General features: G+C 41.9%; 1 protein-coding gene across 1 annotated transcript in view; it reads left to right on the top strand.

Moving 5' to 3' along the window:
* Positions 1 to 16934, top strand: part of ENTREP1 (endosomal transmembrane epsin interactor 1) — a 170666-nt gene that overhangs the window by 60016 nt on the left and 93716 nt on the right. Inside the window, exon 4 of the mRNA XM_069763629.1 lies at positions 11282 to 11410. Within this exon, the coding sequence (XP_069619730.1) occupies positions 11282 to 11410 (129 nt within the window). The remainder of the gene's footprint in view (positions 1 to 11281; positions 11411 to 16934) is intronic.

Genomic DNA, 16934 nt, shown 5'->3' with positions numbered 1-16934 from the left:
CTCTCTGAAACCTATTATCAGTGATCTCCTCAAGATCCATCTATAAGTCATCTGACCTTCTAGATAATCAATGGACTCAGCATCAGGTAACCGTGTGGAAGTACATCATCACTTCCACTCCTGTCAGAGACCATTGATGTGGTGGGAGATGGAGAAGGTTAATAACCATCCCTTTGCTAGTAGGAGTGAAAAATGTCATTAACAGTGCCAATTATGACGTCATAACCACCATGATGTCACCACATTCACAAGCTCATGTCCTTGGCAATCTCTAATGCAACCTCAATAAATTAGTGATGCTGATCAGGTCCTAAAATGTAAATAACATTAATTTTTCAGCATTAGTTTTTTGGTGTCATGTTTAATTACAAACAGAATTGACAACTCTAATTATGGCAATTAGGTTTGTCAGAAGTAAACAAATTGTCTTCCGTGCTCAGGCTTTCCTAAAGTAAATACTCTTAGTCTTCATCCTGTGATAAAATATTACATTGTGTTCTTTTTCTCATTGATGGCTATCTCCTGTTGAAAATTAGATGTTTTCTCTCTAATACCATGATGATTCACATCAGAATTACACATTGAGTAAATTAGCAGCGTGCTTCCTTCAGCACAGTTCTTTGGCAGCACACAGCTTCAGAATTAACCTTTTAAAAGGCAGCTCAGCCAAACTTTTACAGCCAAGAAAAGTAATTTGTATTAAGGTACTGTATATATTACTACCATTTGCAAATATAGAATATATGGTAATCTATCTGGCATTTATGAATAATGGAAATATGTATGTTATTGTGATGGTGGGGGGCGGCATTTCCCTCAACATTGTTTTAGTAATCCCATTGAAGAATACTTAACTCTTCTTCTCTCTTGCTTGAAATGGCTGATTACAGGAAGCAGTAGATTGTATTTTATTGTACAGAAAATGAAGATAAAACTTTAGGCTTAAGCCCCCTTATACATCTTAGATAGCTGTCAGCCGAAGCTATCTCGGCCGTCTCTCCCATACACAGGAGCGCTCACTCTGCGGAGTTCTCCTGTGTTCTGTATAAGAGAGCTGCTGTCAGACTCCTTTGAGGGTGACCTACAGTATATATAACGACATGTTCAGGCGCCATTAGTCTAATGTGTTTGGGAGCCTTTAGTTTCCCTTTACTGATTGGTATTTCAAGTCTCAAATGATTTCTTAACATTTTCATAACTAACAACATTATACATAAGACAATAAACTCCTGAGGTACACTTCTTATACATCACTTTATATATATATATATATATATATATATATATATATATATTTATATACTGTATATACATACAGTGTGTATACATATACACACTGCTCAAAAAAAAGGGAACAGGGAACACTTAAACAACACAATGTAACTCCAAGTAAATCACACTTCTGTCTGTGAAATCAACCTGTCCAGTTATGAAGCAACATCGATTGTGAACCAATTTCTCCTGCTCCTCCATTTCTCTGTTGTCATCCTTTTTGGCTGTTGTATTGGTCACTTTTGCATTTTGTCGTTGCTCTCACCCCTAGAGGTTCTGTACAGTAGCATGAGGTGGTGTCTAGAACCCACAGAAGTTGCTCTGGTAGTGCAGCTCATCCAGGATGGCACATCAGTGCGAGCTGTGACAAGAAGGGTAGTTGTATTTGTCGGCACAGTGTCCAGAGCTTGGAGCAGATACCAGGAGACAGGCCAGTATACCAGGAGATGTGGAGGGGGCCGTAGGAGGGCAACAACCCAGCAACAGGACCATTACCGCCTCCTTTGTGCAAGGAGGAACAGGAGGAGCAGTGCCAGAACCCTGCAAAATGACCTCCAGCAGGCCACTAACATCCATGTGCTTGCTCAAACTATCAGAAACAGACTCCATGAGGGTGGTATGAGGGTCCGACATCCACAAGTGGGTGTTGTGCTCACAGCCCAACACCATTCAGGGCGATTGACATTTGCAGAGAACACCAAGATTGGCAAGTTCGACATTGGTGCTCTGTGCTCTTCACGGATGAGAGCAGGTTCACACTGAGTATATGTGACAAAGTCTGGAGACGCCTATATATATATAGTATATATATAGGGGTCAGATGTTTTTAGCCGGGGGGAGCAATAACCATGGTCCCTCTCTAGGCTATTAATATCTGCCCTCAGTCACTGGCTTTCCCACTCTGGCAGAGAAAATTGCGCGGGAGCCCATAACAGTTTTTTCCGTGAATTAACCCTTTATTTTAACAGCTACAGCCCCCAAATTTTGCACACAAACACTTCTAACAATAGTAGTGAGGAATATGTAAACCATGTCTCATATCCAGTCGGGTTTGATAAGGAGATAGCAAAGGCCGGCAATTGAATTACCGGCTTTTAAGCTGTCTAGCTCTGTATGAAATATATATACTATAATATATGTGTGTCTCACATTATATATATATATACAGTGGGGAAAAAAAGTATTTAGTCAGTCAGCAATAGTGCAAGTTCCACCACTTAAAAAGATGAGAGGCGTCTGTAGTTTACATCATAGGTAGACCTCAACTATGGGAGACAAACTGAGAAAAAAAAATCCAGAAAATCACATTGTCTGTTTTTTTAACAATTTATTTGCATATTATGGTGGAAACTAAGTATTTGGTCAGAAACAAAATTTCATCTCAATACTTTGTAATATATCCTTTGTTGGCAATGACAGAGGTCAAACGTTTTCTGTAAGTCTTCACAAGGTTGCCACACACTGTTGTTGGTATGTTGGCCCATTCCTCCATGCAGATCTCCTCTAGAGCAGTGATGTTTTTGGCTTTTCGCTTGGCAACACGGACTTTCAACTCCCTCTAAAGGTTTACTATAGGGTTGAGATCTGGAGACTAGCTAGGCCACTCCAGGACCTTGAAATGCTTCTTACGAAGCCACTCCTTCGTTGCCCTGGCGGTGTGCTTTGGATCATTGTCATGTTGAAAGACCCAGCCACGTTTCATCTTCAATACCCTTGCTGATGGAAGGAGGTTTGCACTCAAAATCTCACGATACATGGCCCCATTCATTCTTTCATGTACCCGGATCAGTCGTCCTGGCCCCTTTGCAGAGAAACAGCCCCAAAGCATGATGTTTCCACCACCATGCTTTACAGTAGGTATGGTGTTTGATGGATGCAACTCAGTATTCTTTTTCCTCCAAACACGACAAGTTGTGTTTCTACCAAACAGTTCCAGTTTGGTTTCATCAGACCATAGGACATTCTCCCAAAACTCCTCTGGATCATCCAAATGCTCTCTAGCAAACTTCAGACGGGCCCGGACATGTACTGGCTTAAGCATTGGGACACGTCTGGCACTTCAGGATCTGAGTCCATGGTGGCGTAGTGTGTTACTTATGGTAGGCCTTGTTACATTGGTCCCAGCTCTCTGCAGTTCATTCACTAGGTCCCCCCGCGTGGTTCTGGGATTTTTGCTCACCGTTCTTGTGATCATTCTGACCCCACGGGGTGGGATTTTGCGTGGAGCCCCAGATCGAGGGAGATTATCAGTGGTCTTGTATGTCTTCCATTTTCTAATTATTGCTCCCACTGTTGATTTCTTCACTCCAAGTGGGTTGGCTATTGCAGATTCAGTCTTCCCAGCCTGGTGCAGGGCTACAATTTTGTTTCTGGTGTCCTTTGACAGCTCTTTGGTCTTCACCATAGTGGAGTTTGGAGTCAGACTGTTTGAGGGTGTGCACAGGTGTCTTTTTATACTGATAACAAGTTTAAACAGGTGCCATTACTACAGGTAATGAGTGGAGGAAAGAGGAGACTCTTAAAGAAGAAGTTACAGGTCTGTGAGAGCCAGAAATCTTGATTGTTTGTTTCTGACCAAATACTTATTTTCCACCATAATATGCAAAAAAAATGATAAAGAAACAGACAATGTGATTTTCTGGATTTTTTTTTCTCAGTTTGTCTCCCATAGTTGAGGTCTACCTATGATGTAAATTACAGACGCCTCTCATCTTTTTAAGTGGTGGAACTTGCACTATTGCTGACTGACTAAATACTTTTTTGCCCCACTGTATATATATATATATATATATATATATACATACAGTACAGACCAAAAGTTTGGACACACCTTCTCATTTAAAGATTTTTCTGTATTTTCATGACTATGAAAATTGTACATTTACATTGAAAGCATCAAAACTATGAATTAACACATGTGGAATGATATACTTAACAAAAAAGTGTGAAACAACTGAAAATATGTCTTATATTCTAGGTTCGTCAAAGTAGCCACCTTTTGCTTTGATGACTGCTTTGCACACTCTTGACATTCTCTTGATGAGCTTCAAGAGGTAGTCACCGGGAATGGTTTTCCCTTCACAGGTGTTCCCTGTCAGGTTTAATAAGTGGGATTTCTTGCCTTATAAATGGGGTGTGGACCATCAGTTGTGTTGAGCAGAAGTCTGGTGGATACACAGCTGATAGTCCTACTGAATAGACTGTTAGAATTTGTATTATGGCAAGAAAAAAGCAGCTAAGTAAAGAAACACGAGTGGCCATCATTACTTTAAGAAATGAAGGTCAGTCAGTCCAAAAAATTGGGAAAACTTTGAAAGTGTCCCCAAGTGCAGTTGTAAAAACCATCAAGCGCTACAAAGAAACTGGCTCTCATGAGGACCGCCCCAGGAAAGGAAGACCAAGAGTCACCTCTGCTTCTGAGGATAAGTTTATCCGAGTCATCAGCCTCAGAAATCGCAGGTTAGCAGCAGCTCAGATTAGAGACCAGGACAATACTGATTTGATATACTCTTTCTGCCCCTGACGAAGCTACCTGTGTGTAGCGATACGCGTTGGGCTTCGGCCCCCCTCCTCTCTCCTGACTGACACCCTGGCTTCAGCTCCGTCACACCTCCTGGCTGCCTGCGGCTCTGCAGCACCTGTGTAACGTATATACCCTCTGTATCTCTTATTTTGTCTCCCACTTGCTCTGATTTAGACATTGGTCGTGCTCACTGTTCATTATTTATGTGTGCAGGTAGCATACATTACACTATCAGTGTTAGATAGGGTTATTTACATTTCACTAGTCCGTCGGACTCTCAGGTGGTATGTGTTTGACCGCTTCATGTTAGATTACTGCATATTGGGGTTAGGAGCTTTAGTTTAGTGTTTATGCACTCAGCACCTGCATGTATACCTTCCTGGGTTGTAACTTTTGCCAGATCAGCGGGAGTGTTCAGTTTGGATGGGGGGAGGAGGGGGATTTCTTACTATCTACAGGGCATTGTTTTCATGTATGTGTTTTTTAAGTGGTTTTATTGTACTGTTTTTCAGTGTGCACTTTTCTAATAAAAGCCATATTTTGTAATTGTTTGGTGATCTCCCTATCAGCGTATTCTTTTCTCTTTGCGTATTGGTTAGACCAGGACAATACCACACAGAGTTCTAGCAGCAGACACATCTCTACAACAAATGTTAAGAGGAGACTTTGTACAGCAGGCCTTCATGGTAAAATTGCTGCTAGGAAACCACTGCTAAGGACAGGCAACAAGCAGAAGAGACTTGTTTGGGCTAAAGAACACAAGGAATGGACATTAGACCAGTGGAAATCTGTGCTTTGGTCTAATGAGTCCAAATTTGAGATCTTTGGTTCCAACCACCGTGTCTTTGTGCGACGCAGAAAAGGTGAACGAATGGACTCTACATGCCTGGTTCCCACCATCAAGCATGGAGGAGGAGGTGTGATGGTGTGGGGGTGCTTTGCTGGTGACAGTGTTGGGAATTTATTCAAAATTGAAGGCATACTGAACCAGCATGGCTACCACAGCATCTTGCAGCAGCATGCTGTTCCATCCGGTTTGCGTTTAGTTAGACCATCATTTATTTTTCAACAAGACAATGACCCCAAACACACCTCCAGGCTGTGTAAGGGCTATTTGACCAAGAAGGAGAGTGATGGGGTGGTCACCAGACCTGAACCCAATCGAGATGGTTTGGGGTGAGCTGGACCGCAGAGTGAAAGCAAAAGGGACAACAAGAGCTTAGCATTTCTGGGAACTCTGTTATGACCTGGTGGTCAGGACAACAATGGACCTGGTGGTTAAGAGCACACGGAATGACCTGATAGTTACTGATAATAAAGGACGAGCTCTGGGACGTGGGAACTCTGCTGACCGCAATCCCTAATCCTATCAAACACACTAGAAATAGCCGTGGATTGCGCCTAACGCTCCCTATGCAACTCGGCACAGCCTAAGGAACTAGCTAGCCCTGAAGATAGAAAATAAAGCCTACCTTGCCTCAGAGAAATTCCCCAAAGGAAAAGGCAGCCCCCCACATATAATGACTGTGAGTAAAGATGAAAATACAAACACAGAGATGAAATAGATTTAGCAAAGTGAGGCCCGACTTACTGAACAGACCGAGGATAGGAAAGGTTACTTAGCGGTCAGCACAAAAACCTACAAAAAGACCACGCAGAGGGCGCAAAAATGACCCTCCGCACCGACTCACGGTGCGTAGGCGCTCCTTCTGCGTCCCAGAGCTTCCAGCAAGCAAGACAACAATAAAAATAGCAAACCAAAGAAATACAGGCTGGAACTTAGCTTCCGCTGGGAAGACAGGACACAAGAACGATCCAGGAGTGAACTAGACCAATACTGGAACATTGACAGGTGGCATGGAGCAAAGATCTAAGTGGAGTTAAATAGAGCAGCCAGCTAACGAATTAACCTCGTCACCTGTGGAAGGAAACTCAGAAACACCCACCAGAGGAAGTCCATGGACAGAACCAGCCGAAGTACCATTCATGACCACAGGAGGGAGCCCGACAACAGAATTCACAACAGAACTCCATCAAGATTGTTGGAAGATCATTTCCGGTGACTACCTCTTGAAGCTCATCAAGAGCATGCCAAGAATGTGCAAAGCAATCGTCAAAGGAAAAGGTGGCTACTTTCAAGAACCTAGAATATAAGACATATTTTCAGTTGTTTCACACTTTTTTGTTAAGCATATAATTCCACACGTGTTAATTCATAGTTTTGATACCTTCAGTGTGAATTTACAGTTTTCATAGTCATGAAAATACAGAAAAATCTTTAAATGAGAAGGTGTGTCCAAACTTTTGGTCTGTACTGTATATATAGTCTGTATATATGTTTTCACGAATATTTGCACCCATGGATCCATTCTGTGTCCATTTTGCAAGCCAGCGAGAAAATCTCGTCGTACGGATGCCATACGGATGACACACGGATAATTTTTAGAGAAAAAAATCGCATCCTCGCGTTGAATACGGATCACTGTTCAGGAACTTTTCTGCGTATTACGCCTGTAAAAAACAGACTGTATTTCCCTACGCTAAGTGTGACACCGGCCTGAATCTAAGGCCCTGTTCACACGTTCAGTATTTGGTCAGTGTTTTATATCAGTATGTATATGCCAAAACCAGGAGTGGGTGATAAATACAGATGTGGTGACGTGTTTCTACTATACTTTTTATACTTTGTTCCTCTCCTGGTTTTGGCTTACAAATACTGATATAAAATACTGACCAAATACTGAACGTGTGACCGTGGCCTAATTAAGAGAAATAAATTGCAGTATGCACTAGTTTCTTCAGTGTGTCAGATGAGACATGCTCAGTTATGTTTATGGGTGCGTTCAAAAAATGTGAATCCATACGGAGTCACTGCATATCATCTGTAGCTGTATAAAAACAGATTGCACACTGATTGTATACAAATTACACACAGATGATAAATGAGAAAAAAATCGTCTGCATTTTCTGACTGAAACTCAGACACTTTTTACTTGACTTTGTAAATGTAGCCAGAGAGGAGGATTCTCTGCCCCATTCAGCATGCTCATACAGGGATACAGAAAGTCATTGAGCACAGATCTTTGCTAGACCCTCAGTTCAATTCAGCTACTAAGACACAATGAGCACTTTCAGCACGGTTATAAAGATAGCAAAATAAGGTATCGCGGTATATTACAAAGATTCAGAACGAAGTGCTGATCAGTAATTAAATGTTTAGTTACTGTTTAATGAATAATTACATTAAAAAGCAATGATAATAGTTTTTCTCTTAGAATTTTTTTATCTTCAAAGTATGAAACATTTATCTTCGCAGTTGAAAGATTTATGAGAATATTTTTGTTCTGTTAGAAAGTACACTATGTGCAATATATTCTTGTATTTTCCAGCTCTTAGTCGAGTAAGGCTACTTTCACACTAGCGTTAACTGCAATCCGTCACAATGCGTTGTTTTGCAGAAAAAACGCATCCTGCAAAAGTGCTTGCAGGATGCGTTTTTTCCCCATAGACTTGTATTGACGACGCATTGCGACGGGTTGCCACACGTCGCAAAAAACGAGCAAAAAACACTACATGTAACGTTTTTTGCTCCTGACGGACCGCTTTTTCCACTCCCACCTCCCCGCACCTCACAATGGGGCAGCGGATGCGCCGGAGAAATGCATCCGCTGCCTCCGTTGTGCAGTGCGTTAAACGCTAGCGTCAGAATCTCTGCCCGACGCATTGCGACGGGGAGATTCCGACGCTAGTGTGAAAGTAGCCTTACTCTTCAAAACACTCTGTGCCATTATCTACAGTGCTTTTAGCGGCATGCATCCACTCTCCTCACATCTCTCTTCGCTCTAAGGCTGCCGTCACACTAGCAGTATTTGGTCAGTATTTTACGTCAGTATCTGTAAGCCAAAACCAGGAGTGGGTGATAAATGCAGAAGTGGGGCATATGTTTCTATTATACTTTTCCTCTAAGGCCGGCCTCACACTAGCGAGTTTTACGGACGTAAGAGAGGTGCTGAAAATACGGATTGCATACGGTACAATGCTTCTTTATGCCCCTGCTCCTATCAGCCGTATTTTACTGATCCGTATTATACGGTCTTCTACGGCCGTAGAAAATCGCAGCATGCTGCGTTTGTCACCGTATTGCGCAAAAAATCCGCCAATGAAAGTCTATGGGGGCCAGAAAAATACGGATTACACACGGACCAGCAGTGTCACTTGCGAGAAATACGCAGCGGTGTTAGAGAGAAAAGCCGGCAATTCAGCGCGGTGTACAGTGGCCAAGTGCCAGAATAGGCGCATCTTCCAGACCCTCTCTAGGCTATTAATATCTGCCCTCAGTCACTGGCTTTACTACTCTGGCAGAGAAAATTGCGCGGGAGCCCACGCCAATTTTTTCCGCCATTTAACCCCTTAATTTACTAGCTAGAGCGCCCAAATTTTGCACATACACACTACTAACATTAGTAGTGTGGAATATGCAAAAAAAATGGTGATATGAGATGGTTTACTGTATGTAAACCATGTCTCATATCATGTCGGGTTTAGGAAGGAGATAGTAAAAGCCGGCAATTGAATTACCGGCTTTAAAGCTATCTAGCGCTGGATGAAATATTAATATATATACATATATGTGTCTACTGACATATATATATATATATAGACAGTATATATGTTTTTATGATTTTTTTGAGCCCATGGATCCATTGTATATCCGTATGTTGGTTTTGCAAGCCTGCGAGAAAAACGCGCAGTACGGATGCCATACGGATTACATACGGAGGATGCCATGCGCAAAATACGCTGACACACCCTGCCTACGGAGGAGCTACGGACCACTATTTTGGGGACTTTTCTGCGTATTACGGCCGTAATTTACGGACCGTATTTTTATACGCTGAGTGTGAGGCCGGCCTAATTGTTCCACTCCTGGTTTTGGCTTACAAATACTGAGGTAAAATACTGACCAAATACTGCTAGTGTGACGGCAGCCTAAGAGTGCTTACAATGCATCGTTCCTATATTTTCCTAGGTTTCATTCAGACATTCCAGGAAAATGATATAAATTTTAGGGGGTTATGGAAGGAAAATTATATGCAAAGGACTCCGATTACGGCATTGCACTGACTTTTCTCAATGCTGAAAGTCAGCAGTGAGGTAAGAAAACCAGACAATCCTGTAAAGACCTGCAGATCAGTGATTTCAATTAGAGATGAGCGAACGTGCTGGGATAAGGTGTTATCTGAGCATGCTCGGGTGCTAACCAAGTGTCTTCAGCGTGCTCGAAATATATATTTGAGTACCTGCGGTTGCGTGTCTTGTTGCTGTTTGACAGCATGGTCGGAGGCTGGTGCATCGCTGGAATCAGGATCTCTGCCCATACATTATGCATACATCACAGTCTTGAGAATGGGGATTCGAGGTCCCCTTTGTGATAGGAGTACTAGTGTTCATGCATGCCCAGCACTTCATTCACTCCCAATAAAGGGAGTTGCTCACATTTGCTTCCATAGACCTATAGGGCTGAGTGGAGCAGTGGTCAAGTAGGCACACATGTGCTCTTTTACACAGGGCTTTGGGACACCCATTCTTGGATCGATGGGGGTCCCAGCAGTTAGACCACTGCTGATCAGACGTTCATCACTTTAAATTGACCTAAACCCAGAATTCTGCTGTTCAGTGAGTCATATCACCAAAGACATGTTGTGTGGCACCTACAACACTGTAGACCAAAGGTCTCCTTGTAGGTTATGTACCTTTTTAATATGACAATGATGTTAAGGAACCCTCAAAATTAAAAGGGGAAATATTGGATACATCTACAGCTTTTAGCTCACTGTTTATATCTGGTAATGCTGATATCCCATGTCATTGTTGCACAATAGTATCTGCGGTTGTCAACATCTGAGGAGCCACATTAAAAAAGACCCTAGTAACGTGACCCTTGAGTCACTGGTTGGGGAACACTGGTGTTTGTTATCTATTATTATTATTTATTCATATAGCACCATTAATTCCTTGGTGCTGTACATGAGAAAGGGGTTACGTCATCTACCCACAAGCCACACATTACATACACATCACACACAACCCCAAATTACATACACATTATACACATATATCATACACATTACACATCATACACACGTTATACACATTACACATACATTGCACACATTACATACACATTACACACATAATACACATTACACACATACTACACACATTACATACACATCACACACCACATATACACACGCCATACACATTGCACACATATTACGCACTACATACAAAACAACACAGCACACATTACATATACACACACATCATACACATTACACACATATACATCATCCACAGCACACATTACGCAGCACAGATCACAAACACACTCACATCACACACCCCATTAAGTGAAGTGAGTACACAGATCTGGTATGCTGTAATACAGAATTTTGTATTTTAATCACAGTTGTGTTTTTGCAGGTAGATATGACAGAAGGAAAAATCTGCATTTGCTGTGATGAAACTCAGGCTTCCAAGTGCCTGGAAAAAGAAAATGTCCTGAAGCTGGTCATGATCCACTCCTGCAATGCTGTTCATCTTTTACTCAAGGTAATATTGTTGCACTAGTGTAATCAATGCTTTACGTACGTTTACGTCTACTTGTTTTGTCTAGAATTGGTCGTACACTTAGGACAGTGCAGGGGTATGCTTCTGGTATGTCCACATTATGCTTTGGGTTAATTGTGGCCTTACACAGCGTTCTTCTAATACAATGCCTAACCGGACTTTACATAACTGCGCTAAGGCTGGTTTCACACTAGCATTTGTGTACGCAGCATAGGGCTGCATACTTCTTAACTTCAGATCCTCATACATCCGCATCCGTCCTGCGTACCTATCTTCAACATTGTGTATGCAGGAACATGCATCGTCATGCATTGTATGCGGATGCGTCCCCGTGCGGCGTTTTGACGTGTCCACCGAACGCACTTATTACAGATGGAAGAAAGGCGATTACAGCAGCTAAACAGGAAAGGGTTCTTTACATTTACCGTATATACTCGAGTATAAGCCGACCCGAGTATAAGCCGACCCCCCTAATTTTTGCCACAAAAAACTGGGAAAACTTAATGACTCGAGTATAAGCCTAGGGTGGAAACTGCAGCAGCTACTGGTAAATGTTTTTGAATATCCATATTGAATCAGGAGCCCCATATAATGCTCCGTACAGTTCATGATGGGCCCCATAAGATGCTCCATACAAAATACGCCCCATATAATGATCCATAAAGTTTATGATGGCCCCATAAGATGCTCCATATTAAAATATGCCACATATAATGCTGCACAAATGTTGATTATAACCCCATAAGATGCTCCATAGACACATTTGCCCCATATAATGCTCCACAAATGTGGATTATGGCCCCATAAGATGCTCCATACAGACATTTGCCCCATATGCTGTTGCTGCGATTAAAAAAATAAATTACATACTCACCTCTCGTCGCTCAGGCCCATGACACTTGCTATACTCACCTTTCCCGTTCCACCGCTGAGCGCCGCTGTGTCTTCCCCGTCCTCTGCACTGACGTTCAGGCAGAGGGCAGCGCCCGCTAATCGCGTCATTCCGCCCTCTAACCTGAGCGTCACTGCAGAGGATGCGGAAGACGCAGCGGCACCAATGGTGGAATGGGGAGCAGGTGAATATCGCACACTGAGTTATACTCACCTGCTCCTGGTGCGGTCCCTGCACGTCTGTTCCCCGGCGCCGGCAGCTTCTTCCTGTAGTGAGCGGTCACATGGTACCGCTCATTACAGTAATGAATATGCGGCTCCACCCCTGTGTTTGTGTCATTTAGTTTTCCAGTGAACGATGTGACTGATCATCTACTGTTAATTTGGCTGCTAACCACCTGCGAAAATCTTGAGAATACTTGCAGAAAACGAAGCAATTAATTAATTCTGGAATTTTATATGCCAGTTTCAAACAGAAGTCTGTACGACAAAAAATGTATGAAAAAACAGACTACCACGAATTAATTTGGTGGCTCTTGAGCTGAAATTTACACCAGCTTTAAATTGTGCTAGCATTCAGCTATAATTTAGCTTCATTTTTTCTGTAAGTTAAATTAAATCTAGCAGGCCACTATTGGGTCCTATTCCACCACCTAAGCTAATCATCGTAGAAAAGTGGCTTAAATTGGAAAAAAATGAGTTTGGTTTTTTGTTTCAACAGAAAAATAGTGCCAGTAGCTCGAGAAATCTTTCCCTATGTCTTTACTATCAGTGCTTTGTTGAATAGCCTGCTTCTTAACTCTCAGTAAGCCACAAGCAGTTTAATAATTTTTTCTGCGTACTTCAGTAAGCATCCAATCGCTCAAAGTGAAATCCTGGTAGACGATTACATTTGACTCCTGGGGGATACAGATGCACATAGTGTGCACAAAATGTCATATTCCCAATTATATATATTATAGTTAGTGGAAATAAGGCAATGGGAACCTTGGGCTGGTTACAGCTATCCAGTAAGTATGGCCAGCTTTAATACATTAGCCTCATTATCTGTGCTCTACTGCATGTATCTTGTCTTTGTAGCTTTGTAATAGCAGCAATAGCATCCAGGTGTTTTATTGTCTTTACAAACAGAAAGCAAGACTATTTCAATTAAAAAAATAGCAATGTTATCACCTTAGAGTTTGACAACGACATGTTACATAGTTACCAGGGTTGAAAAAAAGACCTAGGTCCATCAAGTTCAACCTTTCTCCACCAATTATACATTTTGTCAATAATTTAACTATAAGCCACAATGTTATGTGTATCAATAAAATCGTGCATCTCTTTTTGAAAAGCTGTTATAGTGTCTGCCATTATTACCTCCTGTGGTAGGGCATTCCACAGTCTGACTGCTCTAATTGTAAAGAACCCTTTCCTATCTTGCTGCCAGAATCACCTTTCTTCCACCCGTAATGAATGTCTCCTGGTCCTTAGTATGGTCTTTGGAAGGAATAAGTCATGTGCCAGTCCTTTGTATTGCCCACACATAAATTAATACATGCAGACACAAAAGAGCACAGTAGGACCAAAAACACTCTGTTGTAAAAAAAAAAATCACAGTAATAAGCAAGTGCTAGTAAAACGATGGAAAAAACGGGGTATTTGGTTGTTACTTTTTTTTGCAAAAAAATGTATACTAAGCTGCTCCACCATCTGTTGTATTTAAAAACCTGATCATCTGTATAGTACCTGTATAAGCAGGGTTCAGAGAGGGAACAGCTTTTGTGCAAATGACCCACAAGGAGTGGTGGATACCTCCCCAGCCTTGTAGACACAAGAGGACAATTATGGAAACCGAAACACATGGGCTACTTGCACAATGAACAAGTCTGTAGGAACATGTTCACACACCACCCAGAAACTTGAAGATACAAAAGAGCACAGTAAGACCAAAACACTCTGTTGTAAAAAAAAATCACAGTAATAAGCAAGTGCTAGTAAAAAGATGGAAAAAACAGGGTATTTGGTTGATTCGTTTTTTGCAAAAAAATGTATACTAAGCTGCTCCACCAAACGTCAAGATATACCCATATAGAGCAGTCCTAACTGATGTATGTAATCCCTATCTGATGCATTTAAAACCTGACCATCTTTATATTACCTGTATAAGCAGGGTTCAGAGATGGCATGTCCATGTAGACACGTTGAATGGAACAGCTTTTGTGCAAATGACCCACAAGGAGTGGTGGATACCTCCCCAGTCTTGTAGACACAAGAGAACAATTATGGAAACCGAAACACATGAGCTACTTGCACAATGAACAAGTCTGTAGGAACATGTTCCCACACCAAAAAAACAGGGTATTTGGTTGATACTATTTTAGCAAAAAATTGTATACTAAGCTAGTATACATTTTTTGGGAAAAAAAAAAGTATCAACCAAATACCCTGTTTTTTCCATCTTTTTACTAGCACTTGCTTATTACTGTGATTTTTTTTACAACAAAGTGTTTTTGGTCTTACTGTGCTCTTTTGTGTCTTCAAGTTTCTTGGTGGTGTGTGAACATGTTCCTACAAAGGCACAGATGATTGGCCTCGGGGAGACCAAAACATCCAACACCGCGGAGACACCATCACGTGTTTCTCAACGCAGTGATTCCAGAACACTGCCCCCATCCCTTATGGGAAATATGCAGATGCATGTAAAGAAGCTGCGGAGACACCATCACGTGTTTCTCGACGCAAGCAGTGAATAGCCAGGCCTTTCCCCGGGAAGGAACAACCACGGGAAGGGCAGCATCCTATGAAGGAAAGCCACCTATGCCAAGCATGGTATCCATCCACAGACAGCTGTTTCGGGGTGTTTGCCCCTCATCAGTGTGGAGTAGGAATCTGGCTATTAGGAGCAGTGCCTAGTAAAAAGGTCTTTTGTGTCTTCAAGTTTCTTGGTGGTGTGTGAACATGTTCCTACAGACTTGTTCATTGTGCAAGTAGCCCATGTGTTTCGGTTTCCATAAATTAATACATGTAAATGAGATCCCCTCTGAGGCGTCTTTTTAATAAGCTAAACAAGCCCAACTTTTCCAACCTCTCTTCATATGAGAGGCCTTCCAACTCTTGTAATAATCTAGTTGTTCGCCTTTGAATTGGTTTTAACTTCTGAATATCCTTTTTTAAATGTGGAGCCCAAAACTGGATCCTATATTCTAGATGTGGCCTCACCAGTGATTTATCAACAGATAATAATGCATTGGGATTGCAGGATTTTATCTCTTTTTATACCCCCTAAAATCTTGTTTGCTTTTGCGGCTGCTGCTTGACACTGAGTGCTGCTGCTCAGCTTACTTGTAACCAGAATACCCAAGTCCTTCTCCTGTTCTGTAGTCCTGAGTATACTCCCATTCAATGGATATGCAGCTGTAGGATTACTCCATCCTAGATGCATTACTCTACATTTACAGCGGGTATGGAAAGTGTTCAGACTCCTTTAAATTTTTCACTTTGTTTCATTGCAGCCATTTGGTAAATTCTAAAAGTTCATTTTTTTCACATAAATGTACACTCTGCACCCCATTTTGACTGAAAAAATAGAAATGTAGAAATTTTTTCAAATTTAATAAAAAAGAAAAACTGAATTATCACATGGTCATAAGTATTCAGACCCTTTGCACTCATATTTAAGTTACATGCTGTCCATTTCCTTGTGATCCTCCTTGAGATGGCTCTACTCCTTCATTGGAGTCCAGCTGATAGGACTTGATTTGGAAAGGCACACACCTGTCTATATAAGACATCACAGCTCAGAGTGCATGTCAGACCAAATGGGAATCATGGTCAAAGGAACTGACCAAGGAGCTCAGAGACAGAATTGTGCCAAGGCACAGATCTGGCCAATGGTACAACAGAATTTCTACAGTACTCAAGGTTCCTAAGAGCAAAGTGGCCTCCATAATTCTTAAGTGGAAGAAGTTTAGGACCACCAGTAGTCTTCGTAGACCTGGCCGTCCAGCCAGGGAAGAACCCCAAGATCACTGTGGCTGAGCTCCAGAGATGCAGTAGGGAGATGGGAGAAAGTTCCACAAAGTCAACTATCACTGCAGCCCTCCACCAGTCGGGCCATTATGGCAGAGTGGCCTGACAGAAGCGTCTCCTTAGTGCAAGACATATGAAAGCCTGCATAGAGTTTGCTAAAAAAACACATGAAGAACTCCAAGACTATGAGAAATAAGATTCTCTGGTCTGATGAGACGAATATAGACCTTTTTGGTGATAACTGTAAGTGTAAAGAAAACCAGGCACTGCTCATCACCTGCCCAATATAATCCCAACAGTGAAACATGGTGTTGGCAGCATCATGCTATGGAGATGTTTTTCAGCTGCAGGGACAGGACTTCTGGTTGGCATTGAATGAAACATGAATGCTGCCAAGTACAGAGATATCCTGGATGAAAACCTCTTCCAGAGGGCTCTGGACCTCAGACTTAAGGTACCTTCACACATAACGATATTGTTAACGATATCGTTGCTTTTTGTGACGTAGCAACGATATCGTTAATTAAATCGTTATGTGTGACAGCGACCAACGATCAGGCCCCTGCTGGGAGATCGTTGGTCGCTGAATAAAGTCCAGAAC

This window comes from Ranitomeya imitator, chromosome 1 (assembly GCF_032444005.1).
Source record: "Ranitomeya imitator isolate aRanImi1 chromosome 1, aRanImi1.pri, whole genome shotgun sequence".
NCBI lineage: Eukaryota > Metazoa > Chordata > Amphibia > Anura > Dendrobatidae > Ranitomeya > Ranitomeya imitator.
Note: the sequence above shows the minus strand (reverse complement) of the source record. Positions and strands in the feature narration are given on the sequence as shown.